At 44.4% G+C, this 14,692-nt stretch overlaps 1 protein-coding gene across 1 annotated transcript; it reads right to left on the reverse strand.

Moving 5' to 3' along the window:
- Window positions 1-4,076: 4,076 nt before the first annotated feature.
- LMO2 (LIM domain only 2) lies at window positions 4,077-11,422 on the reverse strand. The gene is made up of 4 exons (XM_042814662.1): window positions 11,371-11,422; window positions 10,784-10,961; window positions 7,645-7,860; window positions 4,077-5,099 (listed from the first exon to the last, which is right to left on the reverse strand). Exons 1-4 carry the CDS (start codon window positions 11,405-11,407, stop codon window positions 4,880-4,882), a joined length of 651 nt encoding a protein of 216 aa, XP_042670596.1. The 5' UTR covers window positions 11,408-11,422; the 3' UTR covers window positions 4,077-4,879.
- Window positions 11,423-14,692: the final 3,270 nt, after the last annotated feature.

Below are 14,692 nucleotides of genomic sequence, written 5' to 3' on the forward strand. Positions count from 1 at the left end.
TTAATTACAATTCTTTAAATGTTTTTTTATATGATATCTGCATCTCTCTGTTCTATGCCTTTTTATGGTTTCTTTTCTGTTGCGGGTCTGAGGAATAGATCATTTTTCCCAGTGTCCATTAAAATTTCCATTGCCTGCAGTGCAATAAAAGAGATGAACCTGCTGCAAGAGAAATAAGCTGATGCTGCGCTGTCTTTTTAGAGCAACAAAAATCTTTATAGATTATTTTTCCAAGTGTCATGAATCTCCTTCAAAGTCACAAGTCACTGTTATCAATTAATAGACTTAATAGTCTCATTTTCAATTCACATTCAGGCCATGCAGAGGCTGTGCTCATCCTGGCAGATGGTTGAAAGCTTTGCCTTTCAGAGATAAAATGTTACCTTGTACACGGGGGTAGTGAGGAGGGGGGTGATTCAGGAGCAGAAAGACGTGTTAAAGTGCAGCACCTGAGGCCTTCTTGTTTTCTGAATTTACAATCTCAGGCTGGCAGTCGTATAAATGAGTGATGCTCTATGATGTTCCCTTCCAAGCAGGCTACGAAATTGGCAGGGAGTCTTCGGTTTTGTGCTGATGTGTCCAGAATTCCAATAATTTGATTCTTGGGTATAATGACAATTGGAGGCACAGTATTACCTTGAGAACAGAGAGGGGAGAGTCAGCTTCTGTATCCTCTATCGAATTAACAACCGATTCCCATTTACTCTCCCTACTGAAAACTCTATTATGCAGGGTTCTTATTGCCCTTATTCAAGGACATGGAATTAAAAAAGTAATATTGATGGTAATGCTCTCATTTTCCTACCATGACATTGAATAATGGGGACAAAGAAGGGAAATCTTGAGGGATGACATGCCTTTTAAAATACTGACGGTGCTGAAAACACATAAAGGACACTATATTAGAATATCAGCTGATGAAGTCTTATTCAGAATACCATGCTTTTTTCAACGACTTTAAATAATTTTTGCTTTTATTTTTTATCATTGTTTTCTGAATATTTTATTTTCTTTTTATTCCAGAAGAGATTCCTGGCTGTAAGGAGTACAGTTGCGAGGATGGAGGGGAAGTGTTGGTTAAACCAGTTCCAAGAGAAACCTCTTCTCCCTCCACTTGGACTCAAATAACAGGAGTTATATATGAGTTATGAGCAGTATGAGATATGCAGCTGGCTTGAAAAAGTGGGAACTCACAGCAGTGTGATGAATGTAACATCACATGGCAATTTGACAGCAGAAGAAATGCTAGGAATGACTACAGCATTTTGTTGTGTTTATCCTTGCGTTTTTATACTTGGTAGATTTTTATACTGTTTTTTTTAACCTCTTCCCTTTGTTGGCATGCATACATCACATTCTGTGATGTCTAAGGGTTTATCTGGCAAGGAAAAGCCATCTACAGATTGACATAATTATACAGACAGAGGCAGAGTTATACTACTGCTCAAGTGGAGACTTGTCTGGGCACAAGTTTTTGTCTTCCAGTTTACCTTAGGCCTTACACAGACTAGATAAAATAGGTGGTCTTATAATAAAATAAGAACATCCACATCCTTCAGCATCATTCCATGACATATACATTCAAGTTAAACTATTTTTTCCCATGTAAGTGATACCTTACACAAAATAATGAGTGCATTGGGATTTTTGGAAATTTTTTTAAGAGCAAATGATGGTGTCTCCATTTCACAAGTGAGCAATGGAGCAGCAGAATATTTCACTAAATTGCTAAAAGTCACACAGGAAGCACTTTAGGAGGTGGGAACAAAACACAGATCTTGCTTTCATTAGCACAAAGCCTCTATGAACTACTGACATTATTACCTCATCTCAACTCAGATGGTAATGAGGCCCCTCACACTGTTTTCAGTCAGACCTCTCTATGAGGTGGAATTGTGGAAATCAGCTCTGCAGCGTGTCTGAGAATGGTTGAAGACTACACTGTAAAGGGTTTAGGGAATAAATGTCTAAAGTCTGCTCTGTAATGATCTTAGTTGCTCCTGACCGTATCAATGCCATCTTTACATCAATGTAATTCTGCCATCAGTTATTCCACTGTCACTTCTGCTATTGCACAGCATGAGGTCTGAACAGGGTTCAAAACCTCTTTGTAGCAATTCTGAAAAGTCAAAATCATTGCCTACTTTGCCAAAGTCCCTGGCAGTGTCAGGACCACTGGCAGAATGCTGCCCAGCCTCTGAAGTACGCTCCACATGTTGGGGTGGACTTCATCCTCCCTGGTGTAACACATTCCCTTTGATATCTACCTATTTGTCTCAATATGCCAGTAGCACGGGGCTGCAGGGAAAGCAGCTTTATAGCTGATTGCTGTCATCTGTATTTTTTTTTTTTTTTGCCATGCACTTGTAGATGTTAATGAAGCTGTAAGCACCCCTTTCCCCTCTTGTACTGCGGTGCTGTCAGGGTTTACTTTTTCAGGGAAAGGAGAAGTGTGAAAAAAGAGATCCCTGAGAGATACATTACCATAGGGCATGATGACCTGCAAAGCATTAAAGGCATCTGCAATGAAGCTGTTTTTTATGAACTTGTCTGGCTCACTGTGTGAGCACGCTGCACAGACCTGAAGAATGTCTGCGCACCTGCACCTTGCTTTAGCATCATGAATATGCTCAGTAAGTGGTGCAAACTAACAAGGTACTGTGACAGAGTTTTTGCAATAAGCCAGTGGGGATGATGAAGGTGATAGCTGGATTTTCCTTGTTCTGGGTACACAGCTTTATAGCTTTCTTGCCTGTGCTGGCAAGGATGTGTATTAGGCTAAGAGCTGTAATTATAACAGCTGTCAGTGGCCTCCAGAGGTCAGCATATCACTTGAGAAGAACTAAATCAAGGAGGACTCAAAAGGCCCTTTCTCATTTCAAGCATGAGATCATGGCTCCTGTATAGTTTTCAACTTCAGTTGTAGTAAGGTTTAAAGCTTTTTGCCCCCAGTTCTGCCTGTGATAACAAAAGCAAGGAAAAAAATAGCTCTCAGGATACCCACTGTAAAATGCAACATGTTGTCACTAATTAGCACCACTAGAAAAATGAGAACTAAAAAAATGTCCCTTAGGTGACAATCTTATTTAAAAGAATGGGACAAATAGGAACCTATGTGTTTAGGTGCTACTGCTTGTGTTGCTACTAACGAGATGAAAGCACATAACAGCTGTGTTCTGAGCTGATTGTTAGACTTGTTCCACTGTGCTATAAGCTCTATTTTTAATATGTTTGAACAGAATTAACAGCCCTTGTGACACTCTGAAAAGGACAGAGTGGAACCAGAAAACATGTAGACGTGAAGAGGATGAGAAGTGTGAAATAGCTTTCACACAAGAAAGAACTTAGATTATTCATCCCAAAATGATACAAGTTGGAGGGTTTGTGATATGTCTATAAGGACAAGCATAGTGCAAAAAATAATGATGAGAAATGACATTTATCCTCTCTTCCAGCATGTTGGACACCCAACTAAGTCATCAAATAACAGCTTTTGAAAAATACAAAGCACAGAATTAAATTGAGAAATTGGTTGCTTTTGAAGGAGGCCAAAACTTCAAAAGCCAGAAAGAGACCAGGCAAACTCACGGGGAACGGGTCTGAGTTGCTGTTAAGCACTGGGGCCTGAGGGCAAAGCTCAGAGCTGCTGTTAGGGCTTTGAACAGAAATCTTTCTAAACATTAGTAAATTTTGATTGGCTCAAATTATATTAGACTGGTTTCAATGATCTAGAGCAAAATCAGGACCTAATCCTACATGACCTCCTCTGAGATCAGGCAGCTTATTCTTATGTTGCACACTAACACCCAAATGTATTTCACAGAATCAGCCAGCCCCAAAACATCCTTACAGGCACCCACGTCACACAATACTACCCCATTGGTCCTTAGTATGAAGAACTCCATAAAACTTCTCGAGGCTCACTGGTGTTTTCCTGCTGCTGCTTTGAAACACAACCTTAAGTGAATTCAGCAAGAATCAGCTGTAGTCCAAGTGCAGAAATCCCGCTACAGAAAATAAATGATCCAAACAAAATATTCCATCTGATTTCCAAGAAAGAAATAGTAACACTCAAATCTTCTGTCATTTTTATTAAAGCTGCAGAGTCTTACTACACACAACAAATATTTTATCGATATAATCTAAGTTAATAAAATAGCTGAACAACTCTTTAGATTTATATTTGTATAGAAATGATCTATGGAACATCTCATCTTGAAACAGCAGTGCCTGAAAACAACTATTCAGCAGGACTTTTTTGAAGAACAGTTTGGGACTAGAGGATGCACTCTTCATTCTCACCAAAAAAAAAACCAACCCAAACCAACCAACAAAAATCCATGCAAAAATAACCCCCGCCCTCTTCCCCCTTTCTCTCCTAATCCAAAACATACTGCCTTATCAAATGACCACATAAGGGACTGGCCCTTTTTTTCCAGTATTCTTCTCCATGTCTACTTTAGGAGCAGTTGTCTAAATTGAGTAACTAAAAAGAGTTGAAAAGAAAAATCAACTGCACAATCCTAGTCTGCAGGTGACAAAGTCATAACATCTCTTTACATAAGTCACTACTGTTTTTCCATTTATGAGCATTCATTATCACATTGTGTTTGCTCCTCAGCTCTTGCCTATCTGGCTGATGTCAGTTATTGTGGATACGCCTTTGTTAGCAGGCCAGTCTATCTACTATTGCTTCAGTCTCCCTTCTTCATTTATATGTAGTTTGGATTCTACGCAGCACTGCCTGAAAAGGGCCTACTCTGTGGTATTTCCCCCCATTATAGACAAAGCACATAGCTCAGGTGGTTATCTCCTCACTGTAGCTACGTGTCTGCATCACCCGTGAGATGTCTTTTATAGATCATGAGCCATCTCTTTGCTATATCATTCCATTTATCTTAGTCCACTCGTAGATGTCCTGTTCACATACTATGTCCGAGTTGATGAGGAGGTATCTGTCCCCAACACAGAAGTGTTTCTGGCAGGCTGCACATTTGAAGCATTCAAGGTGATACACTTTGTCCTTCACCCGCATGGTCATCTCATAAGCCCGGATCCGTTTGTCACAGGAGGCACAGAGGCCATCTTGGCCAAAGAGCCTAAAACAACAACAGCAGAGAAGTAATTAGAGTTCCTTTCCCGGAGAGGTGGGGAAAAAAAGTAGTCAAAACAGGAACACAACATCAGTGCATTGCCTCATTAGTCAGACTATTGCCAAGATACATAGAGGTCACACGGAAAGCTGCTGAGCAGAACTCAAACCTCTGAAATACCAAAAACTGAGGAAGAAAGTCCAAGGTCTTCACTTATTTCTAAGATAAATGACTTCTGTGATCAATGACGCTATCCTGAAACATTGAGCAGATTCAAGCAGAGTAAAGGTTCACCTGATCGTAGATAAAGTTGTGTGATGCTAATACTTCCTTTTATACCATCAACAGAAATTACCTTTCAGTTGATAAATCTTGCCTATCTTCAGCTGTTGCTATTGTGGTTCACAGGAAAAAGTTGCCACATTATGACATATCTATGATTTAATATTCTACTGCATGCACTCATTGCTTCCATATTTGAGATTCTTTCAAACTCAAATACTTCTGTATTCGTGAAATCACTCCTGCTGCATTTCAGGATACATGCTAAGACCTTCCAGGTGCTCTGCTGTCCCAGAAAATTCTATGTTCTTGACTGCTCTTTTGAAAGCAGATTGAGATTCCCTGCTGAAATCAGCATGCTATCTTCTATTAAAAGGAGCCCCTAGCAAATGCACCATGTATGATGCCCCCCTCACAGCATTTGCCAGCATTCTCAGCTGAAGCAGAGCAACATATTCAGTCATGTGTGATGACAAAATGAACAGCAGCATTTCACACAGTCTGCTGGTTACAGTTTTAAAAACATATTATTAATAAATAAAAGACATATAGAGAGTATGCACGTATACAGAATCATAGAATCATTTAGGTGGGAGAAGATCACTAAGATTATCATGTATAGTCCTAAAAGGAGGGAGAAGTCCTATTACTTGTGTATAGAATACACTCATTGACTTTGAATTCTATGTTTCCACACTAATTTCAAAAAGATTTTGTCCACCTTTACACTTCACTTCAGTGCCTGCTTCATGTATCCTGAACTGGAAATGGAACACCTATTACAGAGAGCTCATTAAGGGCAGAAGATAAATTTCTTTAGTCTACCAGGAGATGTCAGTGTCTATTTCTGCCCAGCTAAAGTGATAAGGTTACACAAACGTTGCAAGACGTCTCATTAATAATGGAAGATACCATGTTACATAATTAAATAAACAAAAACATTTCATCTCATGGCAAGAAAATACATTACTTCGCTGACACATTTTGTCTTGCTTCCCTTTTAAAACAAAAAGTGTCTGGGAAGCGTAGCTAACACAGGTTCATTGGAACATGATGTCTGCTGAGCGTTTACAAGTGGTCCCATTTCTGCCAAGAGAAATTCCCATCAGTAAGTTCTGGAACACAATTGCTAGGAGCAACTCTGAGATGCTGCTTTAATTTTAGTAGACTTCAGTAAGGTAGCTGAAAATATATACAACGTCTTAAACCTGTTCCACAAACTTCCTGCAACAGTAGGGATCCATTGGGACAAATGGGATACAGCCAGCACAGCTAAGATCAAAACATTTCTCTGTAACTGAGAACATAGAGATCCTTTATTAAGAATGCTTTGTGAAATATATTATTCCCAGTTTAATCCTCTTACTTAAAAATTATGGCAAATCAGATAGGAAGATAGATGTTGCTGAAAACTCCACTGGGTCCAGCTTAACAGGACCAAACTTCCCTGTACTGGCTGCAGCTCCACACTACACATCCAGCACATGATTTCTTTCTGCTTGAAGTGCTCCTGATAAGTTACCAGTGGTGCAGAAAAAGACATGGATCGATCCATGTACAAAAGGCTGTCACTTCAGAACCAAACAAGTACAGCAGTCTCACTGCTTGGTGGAATCAAGCGTCTCTTATAGGATTGACATTACCACATCAGGAAAATGAATTAAATTCAGTTACCTTGGATACCATGTTCTTAAATGAGAGAACGAAATGATCTTTCATCAGTAGCCAATCTCAGCACCTGCTTTTATATAACTTTCAGCTCCAAAGCAATGCCTGGAGTGGCACAAAACTGCTTAAAGCCATTCTGGGGAACTGGCTTGCAGTCAGCATGGGTGGGAAGGTCTTCTTCAAATTCTTCACTGTTTCCCAATTTCTGCTTGGCAGTACCCTATGCTGACACGGCTGAGTCAGCATCCAGCTATGTGGGGAGTAGCAGCACTGAGCAAACCCCATTACTCTTAAACTCTACATCTAAGATTAGCCAAAATGAATTATGCATGATCCTTTGTTCACTAGCTGTACCTTAAATTGATAGACAAAGCTGAAATGGTAGAGAGAAGCAGAGGTGAATAGAATAAGTTGCCCAGAGAGGCGGTGGATGCCCCATCCCCAGAGACACACAAGGTCAGGCTGGACGGGGCTGTGAGTGCCTGATCTAGCTTAGGCGTCCCTGTTCATTGCAGGGGAGGTGAACCAGATGGCATTTAAGGTCCCTTCCAACTCACACGATCCCATGATTCTATGAGAAGCGGGCTGGGAGGCCGCATACCTGAGATAGTCCCTCCGGCAGAGCTTCCTGCCCAGCTTGTAGTACAGCCGCCGGCCCACCTCTCCCAGCCGGCACCCGCACAGGTCGCAGCTGAGGCAGTCCTCGTGCCAGTACTGGTCGATGGCCTTTAGGAAATAACGGTCCCCGATGTTCTGCTGGCAGCCCCCGCATGTCAGCAGCGAGGGGGGGATCTGCAGCACCTCGTCCACCGGCTCCCTGCGAACAAAAGGGGCGTTGGAGAAGGGAAACACGCTGCCATCATGAGAAGGAGGAGGAGGAAAACCAAAACTAAACACAATGGCAGATGTTTCGGGTGAGAACACAGAGCACACCCTCATTTTTTCTCCCAATGGAGTGAACAATTTATCCCCTTCTAACACGAGAGGGAGCGAGCAGGACTTCACTCTTATTGCGCTTTAAGGAGATTGGGATAACTTAAAGTATAAGGAGCTAATAAAAGTAACCAAATATTTGCCAATCTGTTTTATATTTCTCTTCAAAGGATAATACAGAAACACACAGATCTCTTTATCACCCAGGAGTATTCATTACCGTAAATACACCTACAATCTTAATAGAGCATTCCTGCCAGTGTAGATACTTCGTTTTTTCTGCTGGACAAACACAAATTGCTCATCATTGGGCTCAATCCACACAGTTCTTAAAAATATAGATATTCCACGATTTTCATGTGATTGAAGACTGCACTTTTTCAGACACTTTTTCAGACACTTATTCCAAAAGGTGCCTGGATTCACTATGAAAACACTAGTTAGGTCCATGCGGGCAGACAAATACCAACAATCACAGTCCTACGAGTTCTGACTGTATTCTGTTTTCCAGTAAATCTGTTTTGCCCACAACACATAGCCAGGCTTTAGTTTCCACTAAAAAAAAAAAAAAAAAAAAAAGCTTTTTTTTCCCCCGATTTTTAAGATTTACCTATAAATGTCTGCATGAACTCAGACAACATCTGGATCTACTTCTAACTTACTGAAGAGCTCCACAAAGCACCTCTGCGCCCCGAAATACACAAGCCTATTGTTTAGACCCGATGCTTTCAGTTTTGACTGTAGCGCTGCTTGGGAGCAAAGGGAATTCTGTCTCACAGAGATCTGTGGGTCTAGAAAAGGTACCTGAGGGAAACTACATGCAGCCAGCTTTCCTCTGGGGAATGTAAATTTGGAGACTAAGTCCGGGGATGTTATTTCACTGAGCAGCATTAAATAAATAACAACAACAGATGTAGCTGCTGCCCAGATGGTTTATGCTTTGCTGCTGTTTTGAATGAAGCCCGGATTTCATCCGACGTTCAAAAGCTAAAAGGAAGGCAGGTGAGCCCAGTTCTGCAGTGACCCAGACCCTCACACAGACCCCAGGGATGCTTATAAGAAGACTCTGGGATAAGTCCTTTAGCATCTGTATCATTTCAGCCCTCTGCTAGTGGAAAGGAAATCAGAGGTTTGCACATTTAGGTTTATCTGCTTTACTAGACCATGACCAAAGTGCTCAACAGGAGGCAGAGCAGAGCCCCAGACTGTTTGTGGTCCTCACTCAGTTCAGAACTGGGCTGCACTGGGGTTCCAGCAGGCAACAGGAGAACTCCTATAGCTGCTGCCTCAAGGAACTCCATACATTTTTTACTAGGTTAGCAATTTTCTAGGGAAATATGACTCAGTTCAGTGTGGAGAAATGACTGCTGGTCAACATCTTCTGTACTATGAAACTGATCCTGTAGCTTTCACGAGCTGAGCCATGGGATGTGATGAGACGACATGCTCAGCCCACTGTTTTCCCAGTGCCCAAGCTGCTGGGCCCCAGCAGTGCTGCCTAGGCTCTGTAAGTTCCCATTGAAACTCCAAGCAGCCTGGGCTGTGACAGGAGCAGGCCCTGCTTATTCCAAGCTTTCTCTATTGAGCCCCATAGTTCCATTCCTGGAGAGTGGGCTCCACTTAGATGAGCTCTGCGTGCCACCCAACAGAACGTGCAGCTGGGAGGGAACGCACCTTAGTGTCCCTTATCGGCCATCATGCGAAACCTGAGATTGCAGCCCCAAAATATCTTGGCCTCACAGGTTCTGGGAATCACAAGGCAGCTCTGTAACAGCCCCACACGTATTTCTGAGGAACAGAATTTCTTTCTTCTGCATCGGCTTTTTGATGTCCACATATTTGCATGCCAGCGAAGTCATTAGGACACCAAGCAGGAAAGCAAATAAATACTGCTAAAACGCTGCAGCGCAAACCGGGACATCGACACCCAGGAGTTCAGATGATGATTTCTCATAGACGATTTAAAAAAAAAACACGTAGCACACAAAAAATCAAAAGCAACACGGCAGGAATTGATTTAACCCGCAGTGGGGATGGTTCCCCTGCGCTCATCGCAGCTTCAAGAGACAGCATTTGAATATATCACAGGAAACAAACCGCGGACGACCAAACTTAACTAAGAGCTATGTTTTAAGTACTATCTGAAAAAGGAGATTTTCTTTCTTTTGCTCTTATCACGATTCCAGACGGGTGTAACTGCAGCTACGAAGGCGCGCAGCGCTGTTTTAAGCTGAGTTGCCATTGCCCCTTGCAAGGACGGCGCCTGCATGTGCGGGAGGGCTGCACACAACCGGCTGCGGGACGGGATCTGCGGGTCGGCCCCTTCCACGAACATGAAAAACGCGGAGGGGAATTCTCACCACCTGCACCGTGGGGTCCCTCCGCACGCCCTCTGCGCAACGCCTCCCCCAGCAAAGCCCTTGAAAGTTGCAAAGCGCCTCGCGTTGTGTAAATGTGGAAGTCGGGCACCCGCAGATAACAGCTCCGACCTTTCGCTATAATCGGCGAAAAGAGCGGGGCAGGTCCGGGGAACCTGGCGACGATCGCCTTTCAGCTTGGATGAGAGCCCCGCAGCAGGTCCCGCAACCCGCGGGCGGCGGGAAGCACCCGGCCCGGAGCTGCGCCCGCAGCCGCCTCCCGATGGGGCTGTCCGGCACCCGGGCTCCGGCTCCGGAGGCCCCCGCCGGAGAGAAGTCCCCGTGGCAGCCGAGGGGCGCGCGGGGCCGGTACGAAGCCGGCCAGCTTGCCGTCGGTGGCACCGCGAGGAACGGAGGGGTGGGGAGGCCGGGAGAAAAGACGCCACTTACTCGGAAGGATCGAGGCTCTTCCTCTCGATGGCCGATGACATTGGCAGGGATGGCTCCTTTGTAGCGTGCCTGTGATGCGATCTGCCCCCGCTGCCCCCGCAGAGGCCGTCTGCTCTCGACGCCTTGTCACCAGCCGCGCTCCCCCTCCGCCCCCCAATGACATTCACAGGATTTCCTCCTGCAACACCAAAGAGAGACACAAACGCGGGCTGGGGCGGCTGCCGGGCTCCGCGGCGGGGCTGCCCGCGGGCTCTAACCTCCCATCCTCGCCGCGCTCCTCCTGCGCGCCGGGCGGCGGGGCCGCTCCTCCGGCCGCGGCTCTGAGGGCGGACGGGAGGCGACTACCGCGACTACCGCGGCCACCGCTGCCTGCCCGCCGCTGCCCGCCGCTCTCCGGCGCCTGCCCGGCCGCGGCTCTCAGCTCGCCCCGCGGAGCCGGGCGGGTGCTGCGGCCGGGGAGCTCGGCATCGCTATTAGTGCTGCGCGGCGCGGCCCCGGCTCTCCGGTTTCATTTCCTTTTTCCTGATCACGATTCAAATACAATAGAAGGAAATCACGCTTAAAGAGACAGCTGCCCGTTTCTTAACTGGACTCCTGGGGGTTTAGCAACACAAACAGCGGCATCACGACTCGCTCGGCTTCTTAAAGAGACAGAGCTCGGGCTCCCCGCAACCGGGGCTGCGAGCTGACGCTGCGTTTTCACATCGCGACGTCACGGAGCAGCACCGCACCGCTGCTCGGGGCTCCCGGGGAGGTGCGCGACCCAAAAGGGCTGAGGGAAACCTCGACCGGCTCCGAGCTGTCGGCACCCCGGCCCCACGCGGAATCACAGCGGCCGTCACGCTCCCTCTCCTCGTCCTCTCCAGCCCCTACACACGCACATGCCCACACCAGGCACGTTTCGCTACGGCACCTGGAAATCGGGCGCTGGGTCAGAACTCGAGCGCTGTTTTCTACCTAGAGTACAAATCGGTCAACTAAACTGTGCTTCCCTTGTATCCCGTTGTGTTCCAGAGTCACTGGTCGCTGGTGTCTGCTTCCAGATGCCCCCGAGTTCTCGGTAAGCACTATAACAAATTTATATCTTGACGCTGCTTGGTGTTAATGAGCTATAAAAGCTCGAGAGTACAGTATTGATCCATAATGAATCACACGGAAGCTAAAGATGGGAAACTCTTGCCTGAATGTCTCTATTTCCACTCCCATCCTTCCTCCCCCTCCTCTCCATCAGCACAGCATGTCCCAGAAAGAACTGATTTACAGGGCCAGAGTGAAAACTATTACAGTGGTTATAGCATTTTCCCAGACTGTGTGGCATGAGATGCCCGTAGCTGCTGGAGGCAGAGCCCTGGCTGAAATGAGCTGCTCGCCCCACTAATTCCTTCAGAAACAGTAAGAAAAGATCAGCAGTAAAGTGCTAGCAGAAGCATTTAGCTTCTATATTAATTCCCAGAACAGAAATACATTTGATGTCTATTTTTATGAGTACATTTTAATTTTTTCATCTTTTTGGCACCGGGGTTATAATATCTGAAATACATTAATGAGCCCGATCCAAAGATTAGTAACACCAGCAGAAGGACTGTTATTCATTTCAAGGGCTTTGAACTGAGTTCTCGCAATGCTTTAGAGCCATCACTGGTCATTAGAATACATCTTTCTTATTCTTTAAGCTGTTACAGTATAGCAGCCGCTCTCACAACCAAATGTTCCCGTCATGGTACAGCTCTTTCACCAGGTTCCATGATGAACATCGAATGATGAACATTTCGTTTCTTATATTAGTTGGCTTTAAAGGTGTATCAAAAACAGCCATAAGAACTTCAAACGTGTTGGGGGTGAGAGAGGAGGAAGAAAAGAAAAAAGCACTTCTGAGCTAGATTTCTCCTAGCCCCATGTCTCAAGGTTTAATAAAGTATAAACTCTGAGTCACAATTTCCCTAACTACTGGGGTAATCATACTCTGAACGGCTCCTGATGGGATAACTTGAGCAATTCCTTAAGGCCAGGTGCATTTTCTGCTTTCAGAGGACACAGCTGTGCTACAAAAGAGCTACAGCTCTTTTGGCATGCTCCCTCTCTTCTATTTTTCCAAAATTTACAGGAAATAAATATCTTAAGACCTCTGTCTATGTGAAAGAGGTCAGCTCAGTCACTGGTTTTGGTGAGGGACAAAAATAGAGATGTTGACACATTTCAGACCCAGAACAAACTTCTTAGAAAAGCCAACTCCTTAAATGTAATCCTCATGATGGTGCTAGCATCATCACATATTCCCACAGACACCACCTATCTCCCAGTGTAAAGAGCTGTAACAACAATCACAAAGTTATTTCTTGTTTTCTCTCTTTCCTCTGAGAGGCAAAACAGTATGGGGAGAGCTAGTAGGAGCAAATCAATCAATCTCCTGATTGCTGCTCCACCATGCTTAGTGGGACAGTGGTGGAGCTCAATCTGCTTAAGCAAAGAGCAAACGGGATCAAAGTTACAGATCTTGAATAAACTGCACTGCAAAGGCACCAGGCAATGCTTGGCCCTGTACATCAGGAGCCAGTGTCCTGTCCTGATGGGGAGCACCAAGTTAAACTGCTCTTGGGTTTTCCTGAATGAAATTTCTCAAGAACCTTTTCTCCAGGTTTCTGAGCTGGCCTTGGCTGTCTATTTTCACTGGATTCACTGTAAAAAAACGGCAAGAGCCATCTCTTCTAGCACCTTAGGGGATCAAAAGCATACACTTTTGGGGGAGACATTCCAATTTTCCTTTACTGGGTTTGTATTTAATAGGCTCTCACTCTGGACAGTGAACTTTGGCATGCCCACCCAAGGATCTCAAGTCTCAGAGCAACAGATGAGAGCAGTGGTGAAGAGCGGATTCTCTTTTTCATCTCGGGCAAGTCCCTTAATATCTTTGTGCCTCAATTTTCCCATCTGTAAATGTTTACTTCCTTCAGTAGAATCGGTCATTGATTTACTTTTGCCTCCTGCTGAATAATGTTCACAAAGACAAAGCATTATTCTGGGCTAGAATTCATGGTGCCTACATTTCCTGCACAGGGACAAAAAGACTGGTACTATTTTTAGTGAGGGCTTTTCTTTCCATTGTCCCTTTCTCTGTGAGGCTGTATTTTCCAGCATTTTCTAGTACAGCTTTTTGTGTTTGCTGACGGATTAAAAATCATGAGGGATGACTGTTGGTTTCAATTAAATTTTAGTAATGTAGATCCTACTATGAACTAATTATTGGAGCACAGCTAAGATCAAAACCAGTGCTTCTGTGTTAAGCATTCAGTACTTAGAAGAATCAGGCTGGACTTTTCTCTGTATTTTTCAATAAGAACATTCCATCTAAAACTATAATGTTTCTATGAGTGGTGTCATCTCAAGAAATAGCAAAAGGCACCCATTTCCAAAGAGCCAGCCCCTCCTAGACTGAGTATTTTCACCTTTCTTTTGGAGCCCTGCTCATTTGAGAGAGTCTCAGGATCTCTGCTCCTGCATGCACTTCTTTAGTATATCCTAGCTTTGTTCTCTCTAGAGCTTATGGATAACGTTGAATAATTTCATGTCTCTGTCATTTAGAGAAGCTTGTGTATAGGGAAGATTAACTTTGCTATCTTTCATAGCTGGTAACATTTTTTTGCCTAAAATGTACTTTATGAGGATTTAAGTTTCCGCATAGACATGAGAATTAGATCTCAGTGCCAGTGGCCTGTATTTTCTGTTAGTATCTTCTATAGGATAGTGATGTCAAGACCATGGCTGAAGTTGATTGATTAATGCAAAGTCTGGCAGAGAAAAGGAAATACAGATTTCTGTATTTTGGGTTATTGTCTGCCATGGCCCCACCATACAGTGTTAGAAAAAAATCATTGCTCTGCCTGATTCCCCGCTTGGTTCACCTGTTTGGGA

Source organism: Centrocercus urophasianus, unplaced genomic scaffold, assembly GCF_019232065.1.
Source record: "Centrocercus urophasianus isolate 14NV4802_14NV808 unplaced genomic scaffold, USGS_Curo_1.0 seq_14, whole genome shotgun sequence".
Lineage (NCBI taxonomy): Eukaryota > Metazoa > Chordata > Aves > Galliformes > Phasianidae > Centrocercus > Centrocercus urophasianus.